We start from the raw sequence: 26216 nt of genomic DNA, 5'->3' as shown, positions 1-26216 counted from the left end.
GCTATAATCAACACACTGTACATTAGATCCCCAGAACGTATTCATCTTATAACTGGAAATTTGTATCCTTTGATCAACACCTCCCCTTTGCCCTGCACCTAACCCCTCATAGCCACCATTCAACTCTCTGTTTCTTTGAGTTCAACCCTTTTAGATTCTACATAAAAGCAGTATCATACAGTATTTGTTTTTCTCTGTCTGACCTATTTCACTTAATATAATATCCTCAGGGTCCATCCTTGTTGTCACAAATGGCAGGATTTCCTTCTTTCTCATGGCTGAATAATATCCATTACATAAATGCGCACATATATATGTATACATACATACATACATACCACATCTTCTTTATCCGTTCATCTGTTGAGGGCCACTTAGGTTGTTTCCATATCTTGCCTATTGTGTATAATACTGCAGTAAACATGGGAGTGCAGAGATCTTTTCAGTACCCTGTTTTCATTTCCTTTGGATATATACCCAGAAGTGGAATTGCTGAATCATATGGTAGTTCTATTTTCAATTTTTTGAGGAACCTCCATGTTGTTTTCCATAGTGTCTGCACTAATTTACATCCCCACCAACAGTGCACAAGAGTTCCCTGCATCCTTGCTAACACTTGTTATCTCTTGTCTTTGGTGGGTTTTTTTTTTTTTTTTTTTTTGGCTGCACTGTGCACCATGTGGGATCTTAGTTCCCCAACCAGGGATAGAACCTGCACCCCCTGCATTGGGAGCTCAGAGTCTTAACCACTGAACCACCAGGGAGGTCCCATTTCTTGTCTTTTGATGGTGGCCATTCTAACAGGTGTGAGGTGATAATCTTATTGTGATTTTGATTTGCATGTCCCTGATGATTAGTGATATTGAGCATCTTTTCATGTACCTGTTGGCCATTTGGATGTCTTCTTAGAAAAATGTCTATTTAGTTCCTCTGCCCATTTTAAAATTGGGTTGTGTGGTTTTTTGCTGTTGAGTTGTATGGGTTCTTTGTATATTTTGGATATTAACCTCTTATCAGATATATGATTTGCAAATATTTTCTCCCATTCTGTAGGTTGCCTTTTCATTTTGTTGTGTCTTTTGCTGTGTAGAAGTTTTTTTGTTTGATATAGTCTCACTAATTTTTGCTTTTGTTGCTGTGCTTTTGGTGTTATATCAAAAAAATTGTTGCCAAGACTAATGTCAAGAAGCTTTCCCCTATGTTTTCTTGTAGGACTTTTATAGTTTCAGGTCTTATGTTTAAGTATTTAATCTATTTCCAGTTCATTTTTGTCAGTGGCATAAGATAAGGGTACAATTTCATTCTTCACCGTATGATTATCTCGTTTTCCCAGCACCATTTATTGAAGAGACTACCCTTTCTCCATTGAGTCTTCTCGGCTCCCTTGTCAAATTTTAGTTGACTGTAAATGTGGGAGTTTATTTCTGGACTCTCTATTCTGTTACATTGGTCTATGTGTCTGTTATTCCAGTAGTGTACTTTTTTTAAAATTTATTTTTAATTTATTTATTTTTGGCTGCGTTGGGTCTTCATTGCTGCGTGCGGGCTTCCTCTAGTTGTGGTGAGCAGGGGCTACTCTTCATTGCGGTGTGCAGGCTTCTCATTGTGGTGGCTTCTCTTGTTGCGGAGCATGGGTTCTAGGCACATGGGCTTCAGTAATTGTGGCACGTGGGCTCAGAAGTTGTGGCTCGTGGGCTCTAGAGCACAGGCTCAGTAGTTGTGGCTCACGGGCTTAGTTGCTCCGCGGCATGTGGGATCTTCCCAGACCAGGGATCGAACCTGTGTCCCCTGCATTGGCAGGTGGATTCTCAACCACTGAGTCACCAGGGAAGCCCCCGTGTACTGTTTTGATTACCATAGCTTTGTAATATTGCTTGAAAACAGAAGTGTGATGCCTCTGGCTTTGTTTTTCTTTCTCAGTGTTGCTTTGGCTTTTGGGGGCCTTTTGTTGTTCCATACAAATTTTATGATTTTTTTTTCTGTTTCCATGAAAATGCCTTTGGAATTTTGATAGGGATTAATTGAATCTATGGATGGCTTTGAGCAATATGGACATTTTGACAGCATATAATTCTTCTGGTCCGTGAACACAGGGTATTTTTCTATTTCTGTCTTCTTCATTTTCTTTCATCAGAGTCTTGTAGTTTTCAGTGTACAGATCTTTCACCTCCTTAGTTAAATTTATTCCTAGGTATTTTATTGTTTTTGATGCTATTGTGAATGGGACTGTTTTCAGTATTTCTTTTTCAGAGATTGTATTTCTAGTGTATAGAAGTGCAACTGATTTCTGTGTGTTGATTTTGCGTCCTACAACCTTACTGAATTTGTTGATTAGTTTTAACAGTGTTTAGGTAGAGTCTCTAGGATTTTCTGTATGTAAGATCATATCATCTACAAACAAAGACAATTTTGCATGTTTCTTTCCGATTTGGATGCAGTTTATTTCTTTTCCTTGCCTGATTTCTCTGGCTAGGATTCTAGTACTTTGGTGAAGAGGAATGGCGAGAGTGAGCACCCTCATCTTGTTCCTGATTGGAGGAAAAGCTTTCAATCTTGAACCATTGAGTATGATGATAGCTGTGGGCTTGTTATTATTGGCCTTTGTTATGTTGAAGTATGTTTCTTCTATACCCAATTTGTTGAGCATTTTAGTCATGAAAGGATGTTATATTTTGTCAAATGCTTTTTCTACATCTATTGAGATGATCATATGATTTTAATCTTTCACTCTATTAATGTAGTGTATCACATTTATTGATTTGCATGTATCGAACCTCCTTGCATCCCAGGGATAAGTACTGCTTGATCATGGTGTATGATCCTTTTAATGTGCTGTTGAATTCAGTTTGCTAATATCAATATTTTGTTGAGAATTTTTGCATCTGTATTTATCAGGGATATTTATCTGTAGTTTTCTTTTCTGTAATGTTCTTATTTGGCTTTGATATCAGGGTAATGCTTGCCTTAAAAAATGAGATAGGAATGATCCCTCCTCCTTAATTTTCTGGAGGAGTTCAAGAAGGATTGGCATTAATTCTTCCTTAAATGTTCGCTAGAATTCACCAGTGAAACCCTCTGATCCTGGGCTTTTCTTTATTGGGAAGTTTTTGATTACTGATTCAATCTCCTTACTTGTTATTTGTCTATCAATATTTTCTATTTCTTCATAATTCGTTCTAGGTAGCTTGTCTATTTCTAGGAATTTATCTGTTTCTTCTAGGTTATCCAATATTTGGGTATATAATTTTTCTTAGTAATCTTTTACCCTTTGTATTTATGGCATCAGTTGTAATGTCTACTCTTTCCTTTCTGATTTTATTTCAGTCTTCTCTTTTTCTTAGTCTAGCTAACAGGTTGTCAATTTTGTTTACCTTTTAAAAAAACAGCTCTTAGTTTTTCTGTTATTTTTCTGGTCTCTATTTCATTTATTTCTGCTCTGATCTTTGTTATTTTCTTCCTTCTGCTAACTTTGGGCTTAATTTGTTCTTCTTTTTCTAGATCTTTGAGGCATACAGTTAGGTTGTTTATTGAGATCTTTCTTTTTTCTCAATGTAGGCATTTACCACTATAAACTTACCTCTTAGAACTGCTTTTGCAGCATCCCCAAATTGGTTTATTGTATTTCCATTTTTGCTTGTTTCAAGATATTTTTTGATTCCCTTTTGTTTCTTTTTTGACCTCTTGGTCTTTCAGGAGTGTATTTTAAAATTTCCACATACTGTGAATTTTCCAGCTTTCCTCCTGTTATTGATTTCTAGTTTAATACCACTGTAGTTGGGAAAAATACTTGGTATGATTTAAATCTTCTTAAATTTGCTAAGACTCATTTTGTGATCTATCATATGATGTATCATGGAAAATGTTCCATGTGTTCTTGAGAAGCATTTGTACTCTGCTGCTCTTGAATGGGATGTTCTGTACACGTCTGTTAGGTTGATTTTATCTAAAGTATGAACCAAGTCTAACATTTTCTTGTTCATTTTCCCTCTGGATGGTCTATCCATTGCTGCAAGTAAGGTATTGAAGTCCCCTGCTATTATTGTACTGTTGTCTATTTCTCCCTTTATACCCGTTAGTATTTGCTTAATATATTTAGGCGCTCCAATGTTGACTGTATATATATTTATGATTGTTATATCTTCTTGATGAATTGACTCCTTTATCATTATATAATAACCTTCTTTGTCTCTTGTTAGTGTTTTTGGCTTAGTCGGTTTTGTCTGGTATAAGCATAGCTACCCCTGTTCTCTTTCTGTTTCCACTTGCGTGGAATATTTTTTCCATCTCTTCACTTCGAACCTATATGTGTCCTTAAAGCTGAAGTGAGTCTCTTGTAGGCAGTGTATTGTTGGGTCTTGCTTTTTATCCATCTAGCCACTCTGTATATTTTGATTGGAGAATAAAATTCATTTACATTTAGAGTAATTATAGGTAAGGACTTACTAATGCCACCTTATTGTGTTCTGGCTGTTGTGTAGTACCCTTGTTCCTTTATTCCTTTCTTGCTGCCTTCCTTTATGAATTGATGATTTTCTGTAACGAGATGCTTTGATTCCTTTTTCTTTATCTTTTGTGAATCTACTGTAGATGTTTGCTGTGTGGTTACCATTGAGGCTTACATAAAACATCTTACGGATATAACAGTCCATTTTACACTAAAGACTTAATTTCAACTGCACACAAAAATTTTACCCTTTTACTTCCCCTGTTATGTTTTTAATGTCACAATTTATCTCTTTTTATATTACATATTCATTACTAAATTATTGTAGCTATAGTTATTAAAATATTAAAATTCTTGTCCTTTCATACCTACATTAGAGTTACATGGTTAATGCTTCACCATATTAAAGTTTTAGGATATCCTGAACTTGACTGTATACTTACCTTTACTATTGTGTTGTGTATTTTTCTATATCTTCATGTTATTGATTAGCATCCTTTCATTTCATCTTGAAGAATTCCTTTAAGCATTTCTTGGAGGGCAGGTCTAGTCGTGATGAATTTCCTCAGCTTTTGTCTGTCTCGGAAAGTCTTTCTCCTTAATTTCTGAGGGACAGCTTTGCTGAGTAAAGTATTCTTGGTTAGCAGTTTTTTTCTCTCAGCGCTTTGAATATATCATCCTGCTAACTCCTGGCCTGTAAGGTTTCTGCTGAGAAATCTGCTGACGGTGTTATGGGGGGTTACCTTGTAAGTCCCAAGATGTTTTTCTCCCACTGCTTTTAAGATTCTCCTCTTGTCTTTGATTTTTGAGTTTTATTATAATGTGTCTTTGAGAGGATCTCTTTTTTTAACATCTTTATTGGAGTATAATTGCTTTACAATGGTGTGTTAGTTTCTGCTTTATAACAAAGTGAATCAGTTATACATATACATATGTCCCCATATCTCTTCCCTCTTGCGTCTCCCTCCCTCCCACCCTCCCTATCCCACCCCTCTAGGTGGTCACAAAGCACTGAGCTGAGAGAGGATCTCATTAAGTTGATTTTATGTGGTGACCAATGAGCTTCATGAACTTGGATATCTATATCTCTCCCCAGATTTGGGATGTTCTTGGCCATTATCTCTTTAAATAAACTCTCTGCCCCCTTCTCCCTCTCTTCTCATTTTGGAACTCTGGTGATTCACAAATTGGTCCTTTGGATGGTATCCTATAAATCATAGGATACCATCCTATGACCCTTTTCATTCTTTTTACTATGTTCTCCTCTGACTTGATACGTTTAAAGTTCCCGTATTCAGTCTCATTGATTCTTTCTTCTGATTGATCAAGTCTGCTGTTGATGCTCTCTGTTGCATTTTCATGTCATTTGTTGATTCTTCAGCTCCAGAATTTCTGGTTGGTTCTTTTTATGGTTTCGCTCTCTTTGTTCAACTTCTCATTTTGTTTGTGTGTTGTTTTCCTGATTTTGTTGAATTGTCTTTGTTTTCTTGTAGCTCACTGAGTCTCCTTAACACAGCTATTTTGAATTCTTTATCTGGTAAATTGGAGATTTACCATTTACTCTTGTCTTTGGGTTCAGTTACCAGAAGATTATTGTGACCCTTTGGTGGTGTCATACTTCCTTGATTTTTCATGGTCATTGAGTTTTGCATTGCTGTCTTCACATTTGAATCGCAGTCACCTCCTCTGGTCTTCGGAGGAGAAATAACTTCTCTCAGCTCTGCTGGAGACTCTGAGGCTTCCTCAGACCGTCTATGGGTATGCCTGCTCCATGCTTCTTGCTCTCTCTTGTGGCAGAATTCTTAAGCTTCTGTGTCTTCTCTGGACCCTGCAAAGCACCAGGTCGAGTGCTTCTGTATTCCCAAAGGTGGCACTACAGCTCAAATTTGTGGTCTCTTCCTGACCCACAGATTGGGCTGACTTTCTCCATATGCTCCTTAGCCATCTGCCAAAGTCTGCTCATGGCACCATTAGGAGTACACACAGGGAGCTGCCACAAGGTGGGCTGGTGTGTGCGTAAGGCACGTGGAGCACTGGGGGTGCTCGTGGGCAGGCTGGCAGGATCCATGGGTGAAATATTCCCAGTAGCTCGTGGGTGGGCTTCTTGATAGAATCCATGATGCCTGGTCATGTCCTCTGGGGGTCCTACCTGCTGCTGTCCCAGACTGCTTCCATCCCCCAGTCGTGAGCTCCCAATTTAGTACTCTGGATCTGGCAAGAGAGAAATGAGCCCCTCTGGCAGCATCCTGCATAGCTAGGGAAGCCAGGTGCTCACTTACACAGTCTCCCTCTTACCTACCACGGGATAAATTAGGGGGATAATTCTTGGCCCTAAGCTGTGCTGCCTTGGAGGATGGGTGTTGTGGGGAAAGGCAGACTGTTTGTCTTACCCACTCCAGGGCATCCAAACTGGTATTTTTTTGCTCCAATGGAGCTGAAACTTCTCCTCGGGAAACCTGAACTTCATCAAAGGCTCTCTCATCCATGAGTGATTGTCTAAGTCACTGTTCTCAGGGGCTCTTGGACTGAGGCTGAGAGAGGCTAGAGCCAGTTCAGCAGCCTCTGCAGGGTCCACAGCTGTGACCGAGGTCTGTCTGCCTATTTCCTGATGCAAAGGTGGGCAAGACTCCTCCCAGGCCCCTTGGTGGGTGGCGCTGGATCCCACGGCTCCTTCAAAGGCACTTTTGTTCTTGGATGGATGTCGAATATTTGCTGTTGAGCAGGGGACAAAAATAAGGGATGTCTTTTACCACCATGATGCTGACCTCACTCTGGAGAAGGCTTTTAATTCTTTGGTTTCAAGGTGCGAGTTTGAACCCAAATCTCTTGAGTTAGTTCTTGTGAAGAGCAGCTGCAGTGACCTCTTCCCTCAGTTCCTTCCCTCTCTTGTCGTGTGTTACAAACTTTCAGCGTGTGTAAATATCAGAGGAAAGTTGTAGGCTGAAAATTGCAGTCCCAACCCCGCAGGGATCCTTTGGTGTCTCCAAAGACACAGACGGAGTCCAGCCTGATCTCTGAGAGGCCGTGCTGCCTCAGACATCAGAGATTGCATGTCCCATGGAGATGTGACCACGGGCCTCAACCTTAAATGGAAGGGCAGGAACAGGACCTGTCAACAGTGAGCAAACCAGCCTAGAATCTGGGAGTGAAACTCTGGTCTTCACCAAGCCCTTAAGACACCCACAGGTGTCTTAAGCCTTTTTGGGTTCAAGATCAGCGCAGTCACCACCCTACCACTTACCTGCCAGGATCCTCCTCCCAACGACCTGGGCTTCCTCAGACCTGCCTTTTGGCAGCAGTGTGCTGGAGCTCGCTCACCTTGGCTCACGAGAGCCAGTTGCTAAATCTTTAGGAACTGGCAAGCTGCTTGTTAAACACGGCCATTGTCAAAAATTAAGTTATATCAACTAACAGTGTAGTAAATTATACTAAAAACAAAATTAATAAATCCTCAAAATTCATTACTTTTTAATTGTTTTACTCTTATTTGTCCTCTTGGGGTCATTTATATCTGTGGTCTCTGCAGAGTGGAAATACTGTAACTACAGCTACTGTGCATCTTCTCCCAATTCTCTACTCAGTGACATCACACCAAGAGCTTACAATGGGCTGCAACGGGAATATTTACACCACAGAAATTGGCAAGTGTTACAATTAAGCTTTCCCCTACAATGCTGATTAGGCATTAACCAGCACACTATACTTTTAGGTGACCAGAGATAACGGGACATAGTACACCAAGCCTGTCCCTTCCCAAACCCGTCCATGGCAGTCACAGGCCATGGATGTGGATGCCCTGAGAGCCATGTCTGCACCGTTGGGGGGCCCTCAACTAAAGGTTTTTAACTGCGAGCACTTTCTTTGACTTAATCGCAACTTTGGAGGAGTTCTGAGTCATCACTTTGCTGCAAGTTGCTTTTCATAACTTTATCCTGGCTGACCTTGACATCTGGTGTTTACTCCAAACTGCGATTTCAGGGCAGGGCGGTTGGAGGCCAAGGGCAGCTCCTAGAGACAGATGGGCAGAGCGTCTGCCTTGGCAGCATCTGTGGCGTGGGCAGTAGCGGTCCGAGGAGGCGCTGGGGCAGAGCCTGCCAGCGCAGCCATGCCTTTGACATCAGGCAGGAAGGATCAGAGCTGGAAGTGGTCATGATGAGGGCACCCAGAAGGGGCGGATGACGTAGGGCTTTTTAGATGGAAGCATGAACGATGCAGTGCATACGGGCCTGTAAATGGTCCTGCTTGTGAAGGTGTGGCCACTGCACACGTGGTTTATAGCGATCTGAGCCTTATGCATCATCATATGGCTCCTCAGGGAAAACCAAGGACAACAAGAAGCTCCCAGTTTGCTCTCCAATGTGAGATAATTAAAGGCACCTTTGTGGTGGAAAGTATTGGTTACCTGGAAGACAGACAGCAGCCAGCAATCAGTGCCTTTTCACTGTACAAGAAAAAAAAGTCCATCAAATCAATTTATTTTTCCAGAAAACACACACACACACACACACACACACAAAGATGCATTTGAATACTCCTACAAATTCATAGTTAAGAACAGTGTTTCTCAAATCGGAACAGTCATCCCAAAGAAACCCAAAGGAAAAAGCAGACACTTCCACAATACGTCCTCACTCTGTTGAGTCGATCATTCTTAACTTTTGTGAATTGTCACAGTCCCGAGATGAAAGATGGGAATATAACAGGTTGCAGAATTGGAGAACGTGAAATCTTTGTTCCTAATGGTGAAACGTGTTTTTCTCATTTTCATCAGAATGTGTGATCCATGCCATTTGAATCAAATTCCAAACATGACGAGCCATTAGTATAATAGCTCATTACTAACAGCGGTCTTATAAATAATGCATTCTTATCATGCACATGCAGCTCGCCATGAAGCCAGCAAAAGGTATTTCAGGCCATGGAAGTTGCAGCGCGCCAGCGTGGCTCTAGATGAGAAGGACATCTCCATGTGAACCAAAGATGGATGCCAATTTTCCCTGCCGAGAGGGAGGCTGGCCGGCTCTCTCTGCACATATGGTAGAGGGATCGGTTAATCAGCGTCTGCTGAGTCTTGGGCCTAAAATTACAGAGAAGCCAGACAACTGTGGCTACACAGCCTTTGTTCACACGCGCAAACAAGACAAACGATCACTTGTTATTTGGGAAAAAAATTAAAACGTGTATTTTGGACTTTTATTAAAGTGTCGATGGCTTTATAAAACAGCTGTGTAAATCCAGCCTTTTACAGCTAGTATTTTGGGGAGCGTGTAAAGAAAAGAATATGCATGGAAAAAATCAATTTTTTAAAAATTCTTTTTGTATTCCAGTATTTGGGAGAAAGTACAGGGAGTCTTTACTTTTCAAACACATCTTTGAGAACAAGTGGTTTTAAACCAGAAGAGAACATTTGAGAACAAACAGTTAAATACCTCATTTTTTCCTCTGTTGTTTAAAGGAGTGTTGTAGCTTCTTTCTCTACTTTAGGAAGTTCAAGTATTAACCATTTTCTCTGACCGGGCATTTATGGAATGATGCTGCCTTCTTAGGAACAGGGAATGCTGGTGATTGTTGAGTTTGTTTTTTTAAAAAATTTATTATTTATTTTTGGCTGTGTTGGGTCTTCGTTGCTGCACGTGGGCTTTCTCTAGTTGCGATGAGCGGGGGCTACTCTTTGTTGTGTTGCACGGGCTTCTCATTGCGGTGGCTTCTCTTGTTGCAGAGCACAGGCTCTAGGTGCGCAGGCTTCAGTAGTTGTGGAGCACAGGCTCAGTAGTTGTTGCTCGTGGGCTCTAGAGCGCAGGCTCAGTAGTTGTGGCACATGGGCTTAGTTGCTTTGCGGCATGTGGGATCTTCCCAGACCAGGGATTGAACCCATATCCCCTGCATTGGCAGGCGAATTTTCAACCGCTGCACCACTAGGGAAGTCCTGTTGCGTTCTGCTTCTTGGATGGGATGGCTGTCTCGAGAAATAAAGTGTGAATTCTGGTGGGATCGCACCTGCCCAGTAAATGCTGTTTTCTTATAAGAGCTGTCAGAGTCAAATCAGTCACCAGAATTTGCTTAAAACCCACATAATGATCAAATGAATTATTTATGTGAAATTTATTTATTTTCCTTTTTTTCCAGTTTTATTAAGATATAATTGACACATAACATTGTGTAAGTTTAAGGTGTCCAACCTAACATTTTGATTTATGTACATATCGCAAAATAATTACCACCAAATAAGATTAGTTAACGTAAGAACTCTGCATTCTCTCTCGCCTCTTTTAAAATTCTAAATGCTTTCCTTGCAGAGAAGAATGAAATACAGAATTACCGATGGAACATAATAAAGAATTTCAATCACAGTCATCTCTCAATGTGGTATTAAAATTTGATAGAATTAAAATTCATTGTTAATTTATAATATTTCAGTACCAGTAATAGGCTCAGCTCAGCTAGTTACTCACAGAAAGATAAGTTGTTTCCTCTACTCGCAATACTTATGGCCCCAAATGTGTTGCATTTTCCCATACCAGCCAACTCTCCAGCTTCCTAGACACCAGCTGGGTGTCCTGCAGTTTGATTCACTTCTGACACAGCCCAGACTTAGCACAGGCCCTACAGTTTAAGGACTCAGGCGCACAAGACTGTCCCCTGCCCCTGTCAGATGCCAGTTACAAGACCCAGGTTGTCACCTGTACTTTGAACTGACCGACTATAAATCAGGGTTTCCCATGACCCCCTCCTCGGGTGTGACAATCTGCTGGAAAGGGCTCCCAGAACTTAGGAGAACACTTTACTTGCCATCGTCGATTCGTTGTAAAGGATACAGTTCAGGAACAGCCCAAATGGAAGAAGTGCGTGGGGGGAGGTGGGGAGGAGGGGGCGGGGAGCTTCCATGCCCTCTCTGGGCTCGCCGCTGCCCAGCACCTCAGTGTGTTTACCAGCCCGGAAGATCCTGAACCCCATCGTTTAGGGGTTTCTCTGGTGGTTCCATTAACGACTGATTAAATCATTGGCCACTGGTGGTTGAACTCAATCTCCAGCCCCCTTCCCCTTCCCAGAGGTCGAGGGGACGGGGCTGAAAGTTCCAACCTTCTAATCACAAGGTTGATTCCTCTGGTAACTAGCTCCCATGCTCCGAAAGTCACCTCTTTAGTGTAAACTCAGGTGTGATTGAAAGGGACTTAATTATGAAAAACAAAAGATGCTCCTCTCAGGAAATTACAGGTGTTTTAGGAGCTTTGTGACAGGAGTGAGGGATGAAGACTGAATATTATGTCACACTGTCACCCTCATCTTCCCACTTATGTATTCCTCATCAAAGGCCTAAAATGATGAGGGCCATTGCAAGAGGTTCAGAATCAGGTAGGGTGCTGGGAGGTGATGCAGTTGTAGGTCAGACACATCTGGTGAACAGGTGCAATGAGTTTATTTCACTCAAAGCTTCCCACCAAACCTCCTTCCTCACATCTCCTCCCCATGAGACCATCCAATCAAAAAAATAAATGAGTTTAAGAAGATCGAAGCATTCTTACCTGATGAGGAGCGAAAGACCATGAACTTTCTCTGAACCGAGGATCAACCAGATGGCCACTGGGACAATGGCCAGTCTTCCTGAGAACCGCATTGTGGAGGGGAGGAGAGTGGATGGGAGGGCTGGGCTTGCAGTGGGGCAATAAAGGGATATGGGGCAGGCAGGGGCGTTGTCTGGGCAAAGTTCCAAAGAGTTTTCCCTAAAGAACATCCTGGTGGCCTCCCTAAGTTATATACCCACCTCTGGGAGTGCCCACAGTGGTCGTCCACGGCATCGTTTTTCGAGCCTGTCCTGTATGCCGTGCATTGCTCTGGACACTAGGGCTGCTCCCTCCCTCAGACATCTCCGGGTGCCCATGGGCTGGGGCTCCTGGGAGTTTCGTGATGAGCATTCAGCTGAGGTCGGACAGTCATGAGATGTTTTGGACGTTTCAGGTGGAAGGTGTAGCCGTCGGGTTCATGAGCGTGTGCTCGAGAGTGAACATGCAGCTCCTGCATGAGTGCTTTGACTTGGGGCCCTTCCACGGACTCTGCACCCCGCATCCCGATGACGTCCTGGAGCCACCCCAAGAGCTAAGCGTTCAAGGAAGTTCAGGTACAGTGGCCATCAAAGGAGCGTGTCAGGAATTCGAGCTTTACATACTGTGCTGTGCTCCTGGCTAAGTGCTGGAACTAGGTGGCACCTACTGTAGCTCTGTCTCCAGTCCCCTCTGAGGAGTAGTTCCTGGTCCATCTCATCCTTGTGCATGTATCTGTGAGCACAGGGAGTCAAGGGTGCACTGCGGCCTTGCCACTGAAGGTTTCCTGAATTCAGAACATCTACCTTCAGGATGTTCATTGTTAGAGGTAAGCTGTGGGGAAATAACTGATAGCATTTCAGCATTTTACTCAGACACACACGTACAACACAAAACCTGAATATGATGAGTGAATTTTTCAAGTCAAGAACTCGAGAAATTATATTAAGTTTTTTCTTTTCTAAATTTTAAAAAAATTGAAATATATAGCTGATTTACAATGTTGTGTTAGTTTCAGGTGTACAGCAAGGTGATTCAGTTATACATATACATATATATTCAGTTATACATATATGTGTATATATATACATATATTTTCTTTTTCATATATGCCTTTAAGTTTTAATCCCAGCAGTTAGAGCTTCTGTGTTTATGTCTTCAACAAATTATTGTGTAATACAGGTCTATTGCAAGTAGTCAATACTTGCACTGATTCTAAAATAATGTCTGTATTAGGGTTTTCACCAAGTGAAACTAGGTCATCTCAAATTTTGGTATTTTAATGAGGTCTTCCTGCATCCATGAGTATCTTTGAGGTTAAGTGTTTTGGTTCTTAAATCAGGCAGATGCAAGGAGAGCATGTAAATTCAGTTCTCCAAATGTGGGTTTCCTCATTTGTAAAATAGGAATAGTAGTAATACCTCCCATGTGGGGTCTCGCCGAGATCACTCACGTCCAGGGCTTTATTCAGTGTCTCGGGCAAAGTTAGCACTCAGTCAGCATGGACCATCATCTTGAGCGGTCATTATTATCACTTTGTGATTGGCCTTTCACCTAGTTGAGTCTTCCCAGGTTAAAATCGGGGCATTTTGAATTGCTCTGCTTTCTTGTGTCTGAGAGATTCTACCAAGATTGTTCAAAAAACAGGAAGAGGAGCGTGTTGGGGACACGATTGACAAGCAGGAGACTTGTTGATCTAAACAACCACAGGTGTGGGTTTGGCAGATCTTATCCTCTGGACGGGAAACCAAGTGCAGGGAGCTCGTCTGAATGTTCACAGTCGTTACAAAGAGCTTGCAGAGCTGAAGCTGGAGAGGTGATTCCCTTTTGTACTGATGACGGTGCTCTTCCCGAAAGAGAGCTTTTGAGGTCTTTATTGTCTAATGGTGAAGGCTGGCTAGCCCTTGCTTCTCAGCAGAGACACAGGAGAGTTCTGAAGGACTTTTCAGCATGAGACAGTCCTGAACAAAAAGTTATCACTGTCACTTTCGAATGTATCAACAAAATATAAATTCTTCTTGAAGGCACCATTAAATAAGTTTTATGGCTCAGTTTTCTCATGTCTAAGATGGAGATAAAAATAGTATCGAACCCAAAGAGTTGTTGGGAAGATTAAACGTTAGAATCTACATGATGTCCTTAGGTCTGTGTGCCAAACACAGAGTAAGTGTTGAAAAAATTGAAGTCGTTTTTCCTCCCCCCGTGACTGTTGTCATTATTAAAAATAAATTGAAAAGATATAGTCCTTTCCAGTATGTTTCTGAGTGGCTCTGAGGTTACATAGAATGACTGGGAAGTTCCCATCTTAGAAACTTTATGGGCAGGAACAAAATTCAAAATTTAGGCTGAACCCTGGACTTCAAAACACACATAATCTATCTAGTACCTCTGTCTAGCAAAAAGCCCCAGAGGTATGGAAGCTGAAAGAAGTCTTACTTCTCTCTACCACCTTTAATATTTTTACTTAAAATTAGTTGATCTAGAACAGGATGGTAAGTAAAGGAGATAGGAAAACTTCTCTTGTTATTTTGTGTGCCTTGTTTATTTCTGAAAATCCAGCTTTATTTTCACTGATGCAAAGGTGATTACGAAGTTGTCACTAGGGAGCACTATTGTAGACTTCCGAATAACTCAGGAATGGATTCACAAATCGTCAGCAGCTCATTATATCTAAGAAAAGAGTCATCAGCACATTTTGCTGCGATCTTCCCATCAACAGCAGCAAAGAATGAGACTCCAGAGAAAATCTGAAATGTCCTATGATCTGTCCATTTTCTTTTTCTGATGAAAGTCTCAAGTTAAAGGAAATATAATTTCTCTAAAATATGAACTAAAATGCTTGTTTCATTGGGCACACACTATTATGCCCTATGCCTTCAATTTTGTTTATGCTTTTTACTTTTCAAAGGATTTCTGTATATATCATCTCATTTTATCCTCATAACTTGATGTAGGAGAGCTAGGAAAGGTGACACCTGCCCACACTCCCAAAAGGTGTTACAGCTCAACAGGGGCTGACCCAGAACCCAACTGAGGCTTCAGCTTGGCAAGGTGACTTCTTATCTAGGGTGGCTGTGATTGAAAACTCCAATGGTGGGCCTGCTACACAAATACATGATCAATTTTTTCACTTCAATGAGTTATTTAATGAGTTATCACTTTTAGGAGTTCTAGGTGACGTCTATGTGTATGCGCGTGCACGTGAGTGCTTTGAAAACTTCCAACTTCTGGAATCTCCACCTCTGTGTCTGTGGGATTTGCCAGAACCATGTGAGGCCACTCTGCCCTGCTCCAGAGGCAGGCTGGAAGTGCCAGGACATTGACACCCCAGGAGCAACCTCTGCTTCCCTATTTCTTGTCCCTGTACTCCTACTGCTACTTTCTCCACCAACTCCCAAGTAAACAGTTGTGCTTGAATCCTTGACTCAGACTGTGCCTCTGAGAGAACACACCCCAAGACACTGCTGGTCTAGTCTTTTCCCACCAGCTGTGAAAACATTTATTTACACACAACTGACAGGAGTCGGGGTATAAATACCCCAGCTCCCTCACCCCTAGGGTGGGATAGCTCTGAGACACGAGTTTTTTGCTGTTTCTCAACGTTCCTCCAGGATCACCTCCAGCTGGTGATCCGTGTGATGACATGTGTTTTGTTAGCTGCCTTCCTTTCCCATTCTCTCTTCCTCACCACCCTACTGTGCTTCCTGGAGTCACTTCCCAAATAAACTCTTGTTCTCAAATCCTGAACTCAAGGTCTGCTCTTTTCCCACCAGCCGTGAGACTTGCTATTTCACATGAACCTCCACCCTTCCAAGCAGAATAACAATGTCACGGCTCGACATTCCTGAGCTCACACAGTGGTCCCCCTTCTTTAGCTACTGCATACATTGTGATTGGCTTGCTATCTCATCATTTCAGCCGTATCAGAAGTTTCCATTGGATCTAAAAAGTGTAACCATACACATTCATTTTGCATTTTACTTGAATAATTTTTAAGTGATCCCATTTTTTTAGTCACCTATTCGCCATATACAAACTATTACACACACTTGTAAATTTGGGTTTTTATCTACTAAACCTTGGGACTAAACTGGAACCAATGTGAACAAAGTCAAAGTGATCTCGGGTGGCCTCGGCCTGCAGCGGCTTGAAGCAGGATTTTGATTCCCTGACCGGGAATCAAGGTTGGGCCACAGCAGTGAGAGCGCTGAATGCTAGCCACTAGACCAATATCCAGTGACAAGACCCTGCCCCTTTGGCTTTGCAGAAATGAATTCCCACAAAGATGGAAAGTAGTAAAAAAAAAGTGTTTATTAGGAGGAAAGAGAGTACGTGTGAATAGACACACGGGCAGACTGAGAGAGAGGGTGGTAGTTTAAGTCACTTACGTGGGGCATTTCTTCTGGGTTTCCTTTGGCCAATCATCTTGCTTTGCCTGGTTCTGAGTCCATATTTGGTTTATCTCAGGGTCCTCCCATGTGTGCATGCGCATGTCTTAGTCAAGATGGATTCTAGTGGGGAGGCCTATGGGTAGGTTGATATCACTCCCCTTTTGACTTCCAAGGAGGCTTTCTGCACATGTATAGTCCGGAAGTTCTCCTTGACCTTGAGAATGAGAAATATGTGGTCCCTATCTCTTATCTGGGCGGGGCTCAGCCTCTCCTGTTAGCCTCCTGCTATTATCTCTATCTTGGAGTATCTGTCCACAGGGGACAAACTCCAGCTGCTCAGCCTGGGACCCATCTATCTCCTGCCTCATAAGGATGCAGATTTTGTCCCAGTATAAGGAAAATCTAGTAAAAGTTTATTTTTTATTAAGCGGAGTACCTAGTTTAGAAGTAGCAAGTTCCCCCAATATTGGAAGAATTCATAAAGAGTCATAGCTGCTCAGGAAAGGGCTTTCTGCTTGTGTGGGAGATTGTGCGAAATGAAATCCAAGATCCCGCAAATGGCAAGAGTCTGAAAGCTTAGTGAACACGCAGTGGCGACCGTATGCTGGTAGTTTATGCATATTTTCCTTCAGCGACAATACAGTGGCTCAAGACAATAGTTGGGTCCACCACTGGCCCTGCCCAGCGACGGCACATCAGGCTGTCTTCTGTTGACTGCATCATCACAATAAAGACTTTGGAACCAGAGTGAGCTGGCCATTTTCTTGATGATGCAGAAGGCAAAATAGGGCACAGCCTGCATTTCCACAGCTGTATTGGCATCGACACATTTGCCAGTTAAAATGGAAAAACTGAAAGCAAGTGAAAGACAAAACTTTTGTTTGTCACGTCGGCTGGTGTGACCTGGGGAGTGGGAGTCTTGGTTTTGAAAGAGCCCTGAAAGGTGCATCTCAGTACGTACATGGGGCCCACCACACAGAGTCTCTGTGACCTCGACGTGCCCTTGGCAGGGAGAAATACAATTTCATACAACAGAATCATGGGTGTCCCGAAGAACATCCAGGGCAGCTCCTTATAACCAACCCACCCAGGAAAAGTGCTGCTTACTCCACATTTATTTTATTTTATTATTTTTTAATTTTTTTAAGTTTATTTATTCTTGGCTGCTTGGGTCTTTGTTGCTGCACGTGGGCTTTCTCTAGTTGTGACAAGCGGGGGCTCCTCTTTGTTGTGGTGCGAGGGCTTCTCATTGTGGTGGCTTCTCTTGTTGCAGAGTGCAGGCTCTAGGCGCACGGGCTCAGTAGTGGTGGCTCGTGGGCTCTAGAGCGCAGGCTCAGTAGTTGTGGTGCACGGGCTTTGTTGCTCTGTGGCATGTGGGATCTTCCCGGACCAGGGCTCAAACCTGTGTCCCCTGCATTGGCAGGCAGATTCTTAACCACTGCGCCACCAGGCAAGTCCCTTACTCTACAGTTAAAAGGCCCTTTGAAATATAATTTTCATAACATTTCCATCCAAAAACGTAGCAATGTTGCCTTTTAAATGAAAGAAAATCACTCTTGCTTTCAGGAAATGTTTCTTTGTGTCTTGTTTAAATTTCTTTCATGGAACTTACACTTGCTTCTTACCTCAGGGTCTCTCCTCCACAGGGCGAGGAAATGTCTGGAACAAAGATGGCAGGGCTAAGAAACACGGCTAAACCGAGTCTGATTTATTGAATAGTGATAGCCCAGGTCTTCTAGCCTCTCTTCCTAAGGTTAGATTTTATATGCCTGGGTGGCTTTCTGTTTTAGTTTATTCTTCTTTTAACTTAGATTCCAAATGTGGATGAAACACTCATCTACAGAGCATAGCAGTATTTCTGCCAAGAGGTTTGCATTCTGTATCTCAGACCATGTATTTACCACCTGGTACGTTCCGTAGTTATTGAACTAGTGACCCACTAGGACTCTGTATACGTTTGCTCGGGCTGTTTTAGCAGAGTACCACAGACCAGGGGGCTTAAACAACATAAATTCACGTTCTCACAGTTCTGGAAATATAGAAATCTGAGATCAAGGTGTCAGCAGGGTTGGTTTCTTCTGAGGTCGCTCTCCATGGCTTGGAGATTCTTTTCCTTGCGTCTTCACATGGTTTTCCCTTTTGTTCCTGTCTGTGTCCTAATCTCCTCTTCTTATAAGGACACCGGTCACATTGGCTTAAGGGCCCAGCCATCTGACCTCATATTACTTTATCTCTTTAAAGGCCCTTTCTCCACATTTAGTCACATTCTGAGGTATCAGGGGGTGGGGGTTAAACACGAGTTTTGTGGGGACACGATTCAATGTGCAGCACCTAGAATCCTGTGTCAGCGGTTCTCTGGAGCCCTGTGGTCAAGGCTGTATGGTGATAATGCCGATCATGGCAACAAGGTCCCTTCTACTTGCTCGCTTCTACCCATGCTCATGAAAGCCTGATACACTGACTCATGTTTGCCACAATTTAAATTGCATCTTTTTTAACCACCAAATGTCTTTTTAGTATATGAAGGTAACAAAATTGCGTCCTTCTAAAACTTGAGCCACTCTTGCCAACTTTGGTTTTCTAGAAGTAACTGTGTGAGTTCTAACGCTTTGTTAAAGATGTTGACAAAACAAATAAATAATTCCAGACTTATGCCCAGGCTGACATGATTATCTCCAAGGTTGGCGGTGTTGACAAAAAATTAATCAGTCAATCTAAGAAAAAAATGGGAAATTTTATTGGAGCCAAACTGAGGATTATAACCCAGGAACAACCTCTCAGAAAGCTCTGAGAACTGTTTTACCCCTTAGAGGTCAAAGCACAATTACACAGGTTTTTGAGACAGAGGGGCTGTACGTTAAATGATGTAGAGAGTTTGCACAGTCCAGGTCTTTAAGTACAAAGTGGTGGGTCACTGTGATCCCTTACAAGGTCAAGAAGGAATGTTACCTTTTAAGGAGTTGTCTTGTGGGTGCGGGGAGAATGTCGCTCTTTGTGGTTGAGCAGGTACTTCCGCCAATGGGGAGGTCTGGTCCATGCATAATGTCGATACACAGCAGAGGGGAGAGAGGAGAACAAGGGGCAGAGAAAAATGTTTATGTTTAAATTTTCCATGACTTGCCTTAGAATACGAATTTTTACTTCATCAACAGTATAAACTCTTGCATGGGTTCCCTGGGTGGAACCCTTGGGCTGGTAACATACCAGGAAGGAGGCCATCCAGACTTGAAATCAGTCTTGTCAGGGTCATTGCCCCGGAAGCCTTTTGATTATTTAATAAAACCTAGTGCTGATTTTCCACCTTCATTCAGATACTGGTTTCTAAGCCCTTTTGAATGCCTTTAAAAACAGCAGCAACAAATGAGGGTACCCTCTGAAGACTCCGTTATCACGCAGAGCACAGGATGACTGGGAGCCGCGTTCCTACTCTCCTCAGCACTGGGAGCCACTGGTTAAGTGATGATTCTGCTGCGCTCGTCACCAAGCAGATTCGTTTCTCAGTGGTCGAAATACAAATGCATTTGTATATAGGACCTGGAGGTCTTTGAAAGAAAAGTGGCGTTATTTATATTCGTTATGATCATTATGTACTGGGATTATTTTCTCAGTAGGCCATGTGTCTTTTGCCCATATTTATGAAGCAGGGGAGAAGGCATTTAATGAATTTCAAGAGTGTATTTGACTGTAAAACACACCTCTCTTAGTACATTCACATGTAAATAGCCCTTTTATTTGTTCTCTCTGGTGACCTTTCTTCTTTTGGGGGTAGATCGCGCTTTGTTGTTGTTTTATATTTCCAAATGGGAGACTGAATGATAATAATGAAAGATTATGCAAAAAATCCATGTTTAAAATAATGTTGATATGGCACTTGTGTTGCAGGATAATTATAGTAATTTGGCTCTTACACTATATGGAGTCAGGAGTTAGTTGCTAGAAAATACGGTGGTAGGGGTGATTCAGAGGGTTTTCATCCCAACAGGCTGTTTGATCCTGCTGACTTTTCTCTTGAAAATCAATTGCTTGTGATGAATACTCTGAATTCCCCCTTGATTAAATTGGCTGTCGGCGGGCTGTACCCATTGCACTTGGGGCACTGTGAGTTCTGTGTCTGTTTACACAGGGGTTTTGACGACTCTTAAAATATCACGGAGCAAGTTTAATCCAAGCAAGCGAAGCAACTGAAGAGGCAATTGCTAAAAATCAGTCTTTGCACGTGGCAACAAAGGAAAACGTATTAATTCTAAGCCCAACATGAAGCCGGTTAATTTCATTACGGGGTTGCAAACCTTTTCTCCACTGCATAGCACTCTGGCTTTGGGTGTTTTCAGACTTCCAGGAGCACGTGGGCTCACTCAGTGGAAGACCAGGGACAGTCACCTTGGACGCTGGTTCCAACTTCAGGTTCATGTTTCACGATGTTCCATTTCCCTCAAGGTTACTCACACATTCAGATTTTCTTTCTTTTGAATCAACTTTAGGAAATTAGATATTTCTAGAAAAGCATCATTTAGTATACGAAGGTTAAAAAATGATTAGTGTACAGTGGTGGATCTACATATGTATGTATCTCCAGTGTGTATATGTATATATACATACACAAACACATATGTATATAACAGTATATATATATATATATATACTGTTAAAATGATTAAAGAAGACAATTTAGGTGATATAAACAAACTTTATTTAACACTTCATGAAGTAGACAGTCTCTTTTCAGAGAACTGCAAAATGGGCGAGAAAGCAGGAAGCTTTTATAGGATAAAGAATAAAGAACAAGGAAGAGAAAATACCTGATTGGCTGGGGTCCTGCAGTCACCCTTGTTTGGGGTGAGAAGGTCCAGGGTTGGGTCGGCGGTTGGGGATTGACTGAAGGATCGACTGCATTTCTGGTCATGTTGCATTTTACCGGGACACGAAAGTGACCCAAGTTTTGGTTTGCTGACCTGGCACGCCCTCATCCCCACCCTGGGCAGGAGTGGCTCCATCTTGGGCCTAGAAAGTTATTTCAGCTTTCTATATATTATGTCTCCAACTCTGTTTGGAAAAAGACTTGTCTTTTTTTATTGAGTGCTGATTTCAAGCTACATAAAATATTTTAGAGAAAAGAGAAACATAAGTAAATCACAAAACTAACTATACAAAAAATTATTCATAATAAGTGTGGGAAAATATTCAGCTTCCATAAAACTAAAATGCTCGTTAAAACCCAAGACCTTTTTCTCCCCACTCTTGCCTACTAAGTTTTAAACATGTGTTGTAATTAAGATGCTCGGTTCTAGGCAAGAAGCTTGGCAACTAGTCCTCGGCTTCTGACAGCTGTGAAGGTTGTATTTCTGGAATACTGTCCAGAAATGGCTACCAGAATCCATTAAGTGCTCATATTCTTTGACCTCAACTATAGCAAGTCTGAGGAAATAATCCTGAATCTGTAAAAAGATACACGTTCAAGACTTTTCCCTAAGCTTAATCATAATACTAAAAATGAACGAACAGAAAATATCCAAATAAACAGACAAATTAAAAAAACCCAAATCTCCCTTAAGAGAGGGATGGCTAAACTTGTGAGTATTCACTGTACGGCTGTGCAGTAGCCTTTAAAAAGTTTACAGACAGTGAAGGGAAATGGGTACGATATAATCTTACGTGAAAAAAATAAACGTGACGTGAATTGAAGTGTGGGTAAAACTGTCTAAGAAAATGACAACATGGACCTAGTCACAGAAGTGACACTAAGGCAATGCTTTTCTTTCGTTTCTGTTTTTTAAAATATGAAAACAATCTTAACTTTAGAGAAAAGTTGTGGGTACTTTTTTTCCTTCCTGAACCATTTGCAAGTGAGTTGCTGACATGATGCTGACTCACCTGTGACTACCTCAGTGAGTGTAGTAGTCACTACTTCAGTGAGCCTCAAACATCCATCAAAGTCAAGCAATTAACTTGAATGTGTTACTACCATCTAATCCACAATCCCAGACCTCATTCAGGTTTCTCCATTTGTTCCAATAATGCCCTTGCTAGCAAAAATGTCCAGTCCAGAACGACAAGCTGCATTTAGTTGTCGTATTACCTTTCATTTTGGAGCAGTTCCTGTCTTCCCTTAACTTTCACGACCTAAACACTTTTGAAGATTATCGGCCCCTAATTTTGTAGAATGTGCTTCCGTTTGTGTTTGTCTGATGTTTCCCATGATGGGATTCATGTTGCGCACATTTGGCAGGACTATGGTGGGAGAGATGGGTTCTCATTGCATCCTCTCTGGTGTTACACATTTTCAGCCTGTTCCACTGCTGATGTGTGTCACTTGGATCACTTGATTAAAGTGACTCTTGTAGGTAAAAAATGAAAATTATTTTCGCTTACCCCAGCCTGTGCAGAGATCTATAATAACTCCTTTATTCCTGACCTCTCTGTTTGGCTCTATCTTGATTCTCACTCGGAATCAGCAACTTCAATTTGCTGGTCCTATTTTAACCCCATCTGGGAGATTCAGCTTGGCTTCCCACCACAGGTGCTGTTGCTGTCTCCCCGGATTAATGACACGCTTGGTTTCTCAGAGAGTCAGCACATCTGTGCCTGATCCAGCTTCAGCCTCATAATCGCTGCTACATGGTTCATGTCAAGGAAATGGTTCCAGACTCTCCTTGCAACCAAAATAGACTTCACACAGGCAGGCTCTGCTGCAGCCTCTAACTGGGATGCTTGCAAACTGCATGGACCCAGCTTCCAAGGGCCCAGGCTGGAGCTCTGCCTACAATTTTTTCTCTGCTGTAGCTGGTTATAGCTCTTTCTTCTCCCTAAGGCTGTCTTTGCTTTTTAACCTTTCTTTCTTGCTTTTTTCTTTTTTTAAAGTTTCTTTTGCTTGATTGGCTTTTTCAAAGAGCTTGCTTTTCAATTTATCTATCAAGTTTGTGGGTTTATTTCTTTTTGAATTTATTAATATCTGCTTTTAATCCTATGACCTCCTTTCCCTTAATTTGGCCTTGTTTTGTTCTTCCTATTCTAGCTGCTTGATTAATTTATTTTCATTTCTCTCTGTTTGATATAAAAGCATTTGTTGGAAAGAAAAACTTTTCCTCTATCAACTCAGGTCCAAGTGGTCAGGCACCTGCAAATTAACTGACAGTAAACAGATTAACAGGAGAAAAGTTAATTACACATGCAGGAGTACTCTGTAGTGGTGAGTAACTCACTGAATAGCCAGGAGTAAAGGTGTATGTACCAACTTAATCAAAGGGGTGGGGGAGGGTTAGTTAGGGCTTCAATGGGAAAATATGGAAGGTTCTATAGGGCTTTTAATGCTAATGGGATTGTGCCATTAAACCATTGAACTTGCTGCCATGGGCAGAATCATACTGGAAATGTGGACTATATAGTTGAGGTCAATGAAGGGATCATTGATGGTGACCATATCCATTTTGCCAGAGTTAAAAGGAGCTCTGGTGACCAGGTACCCAATATGGCCAAATCTGTTTTCTCTCAGCTTTACCACTGTGACTCAGGAACATGCTGGCACTGCAGAAGAAAACGCAGTATTGACTGGGGAGGAGCAGAAAGCCTGCTCTGCTGGAATTTTGAGGAGGCTTACATTGGACTTTTAAAAGCTTCTCAAGGCTAGGATGCCAAGCCAAGAACTCACCACCAGATTTCACTTGCAATACCTATAGATTTGGGTGAATTTCCGTCTTCTCAAGGTCCCCCAAAATATCCTTCTTTACTCACTTGTAATGCTGGGAAACCTGTAAGCCAGGCACTAGATACCCAAGAGGGATTTGTAAGCATTAGCTCCGTAAATCAACCTAGTTCCTTAAAACTGTCTGGTCATATTAGATTCTATACACATCATTCTCAAATACGACATTTTAATCAAAGCCTTGGTCATATAACCAACGTTCCCAGTTATGTTCTATTACAAGGAGGACAGATTCTTATTAAACCTGTGATAACAGCTATATTGTCATGAGAATGAGAATACTAAATAAGAGTTTCTGATTTCTGGAGGGATCAGGCAGAGAGAAAAATATAAATATTTCATTTCTGTTTATAGAAGTATAATTTAAACTAGTGTTTACCAGTGAGAAGAGGGAAGTGGGGAGGGGCAAGATAGGGGTATGGGATTAAGACGTATGAATTGTGTTTAAGTAACAAGGATATACTGTATAGTATGGAGAAATATAGTCATTCCTTGGTAACAACTTTAAATGGAGTATAATCTATAAAAATATTGAATCACTGTTGTAAACCTGAACTAATAAAATATTGTAAATCAACTATACTTCAATAAACCAGAAATGAAAAGCTAAAACAAAGTATAATTTATTAAATTGTTGTAAGTTAAAAATAGCTTAAGAGGGACTTCTCTGGTGGCACAGTGGTTAAGATTCCAGGCTCCCAATGCAGGAGGCCTGGGTGCTATCCCTGGTCAGGGAACCAGATCCCACACGCATGCCACAACTAAGAGTTCTCATGCTACAGCTAAGGAGCTGGCAAGCTGCAACTAAGAAGGCTGTCTGCTGCAGATAAGACCCGGTGTAATCAAATAAATTAAAAAAAAAAACCTTAAAAAATAACTTAAGAGAAAAAGAAAGTGGTTCCTTAAATCCAGGAAAAAATTTTATTTTATTATTTTATTTTATTATTTTTTTAGTGGTATAGTTCAATCAATATTTCCCTTATTTGTAACTGTTGGTTCTATTCATTGCCCTTGTTCTTTGTTTCTTTTCTTGTCTTCCACTCTTTCTCTGCCTTCTCTTTTTTTTTGGTTTGTTTGTGTTTTGTTTTATTATTTGGCTGCATTAGGTCTTAGTTGCGGCACTCAGGATCTTTGTTGTGGTATGCAGGGTCTTTCATTGTGGTGCGTGGGCTCTCTTGTTGTGGCACACGGGCTCCAGAGCACACTGGCTCAGTAGTTGCAGCACGCAGGCTTAGTTGCCCTGCAGCACGTGGGGTCTTAGTTCCCGGACCAGGGATTGAACCCGCATCCCCTGCATTGGAAGGCAGATTCTTAACCACTGGACCACCAGGGAAGTCCCCAAATCCAGGAACAAAATTTTAAACAAAAAATTATCCTTCGTCAGTTCATTTAGTACCATGTAATTAATTCTTGTCCTGCTTGATCTTGGGTTTGCAGTTTCATGAACCCATCGGCTTCCTCATGAGAGTTTTGTAAATCCTTACTCTGTCCACTGATATTATCTCAGAGTTATTTAAACAATGCCACGAGAACCTGTCCTCCATAGTACCTTGCATAGTTCCTTTACCCTAGGTCTCCAAGACAGTTCCTTTTGTTGAAGACAAACCTTCTGGCTTGTAGCTGATTGCAAGAGCTTTCAGGAAAGCATCAGAGTAAAGCAATAACTATTTGTGGATGACAAAAGACTTAAATGGCTGTGGCTAAAGATCTTATGAGAGTTCATTTAAAAATTACTCAGTTGACAAGGAAATGTGCTTGTTTCTGTGGCATACTACATTTTAAAATAATAACTAGCATATTGGTAACATTATGTTTTTCTTATTTAATATCAGGCAAAGCAGTACTGGGACATATGGACTGCAAGGACATTGACAAATTCCTAGGCACTTCATATAATTCCTGAAATATTTATATTAATAACACTTGCCCATACAAATATAACCTAGGGAAAGTTAAGCATCTGTTCCTGTTTGACAGTGCTTTTCATGTAACTCCACACATCTATTTTTTTTTTCCTCATTTTGTTTGGTGGCAGCATATGGGTGTGCCATAGTTATGTTCATTCTGTTCTCTTTTTTTTTTTAACATCTTAAATGGAGTATAATTGCTTTACAATGGTGTGTTAGTTTCTGCTTTATAACAAA

At 41.5% G+C, this 26216-nt stretch overlaps 1 protein-coding gene across 1 annotated transcript in view; it reads left to right on the top strand.

Moving 5' to 3' along the window:
• The window catches only part of CFAP61 (cilia and flagella associated protein 61), a 252242-nt gene that overhangs the window by 26383 nt on the left and 199643 nt on the right, over positions 1 to 26216 (top strand). Inside the window, exon 7 of the mRNA XM_060032942.1 lies at positions 12401 to 12560. Within this exon, the coding sequence (XP_059888925.1) occupies positions 12401 to 12560 (160 nt within the window). The remainder of the gene's footprint in view (positions 1 to 12400; positions 12561 to 26216) is intronic.

Source organism: Delphinus delphis, chromosome 15 (genome assembly GCF_949987515.2).
Source record: "Delphinus delphis chromosome 15, mDelDel1.2, whole genome shotgun sequence".
Classification (NCBI taxonomy): Eukaryota; Metazoa; Chordata; class Mammalia; order Artiodactyla; family Delphinidae; genus Delphinus; species Delphinus delphis.
This window is presented reverse-complemented; position numbering and strand designations above follow the sequence as displayed.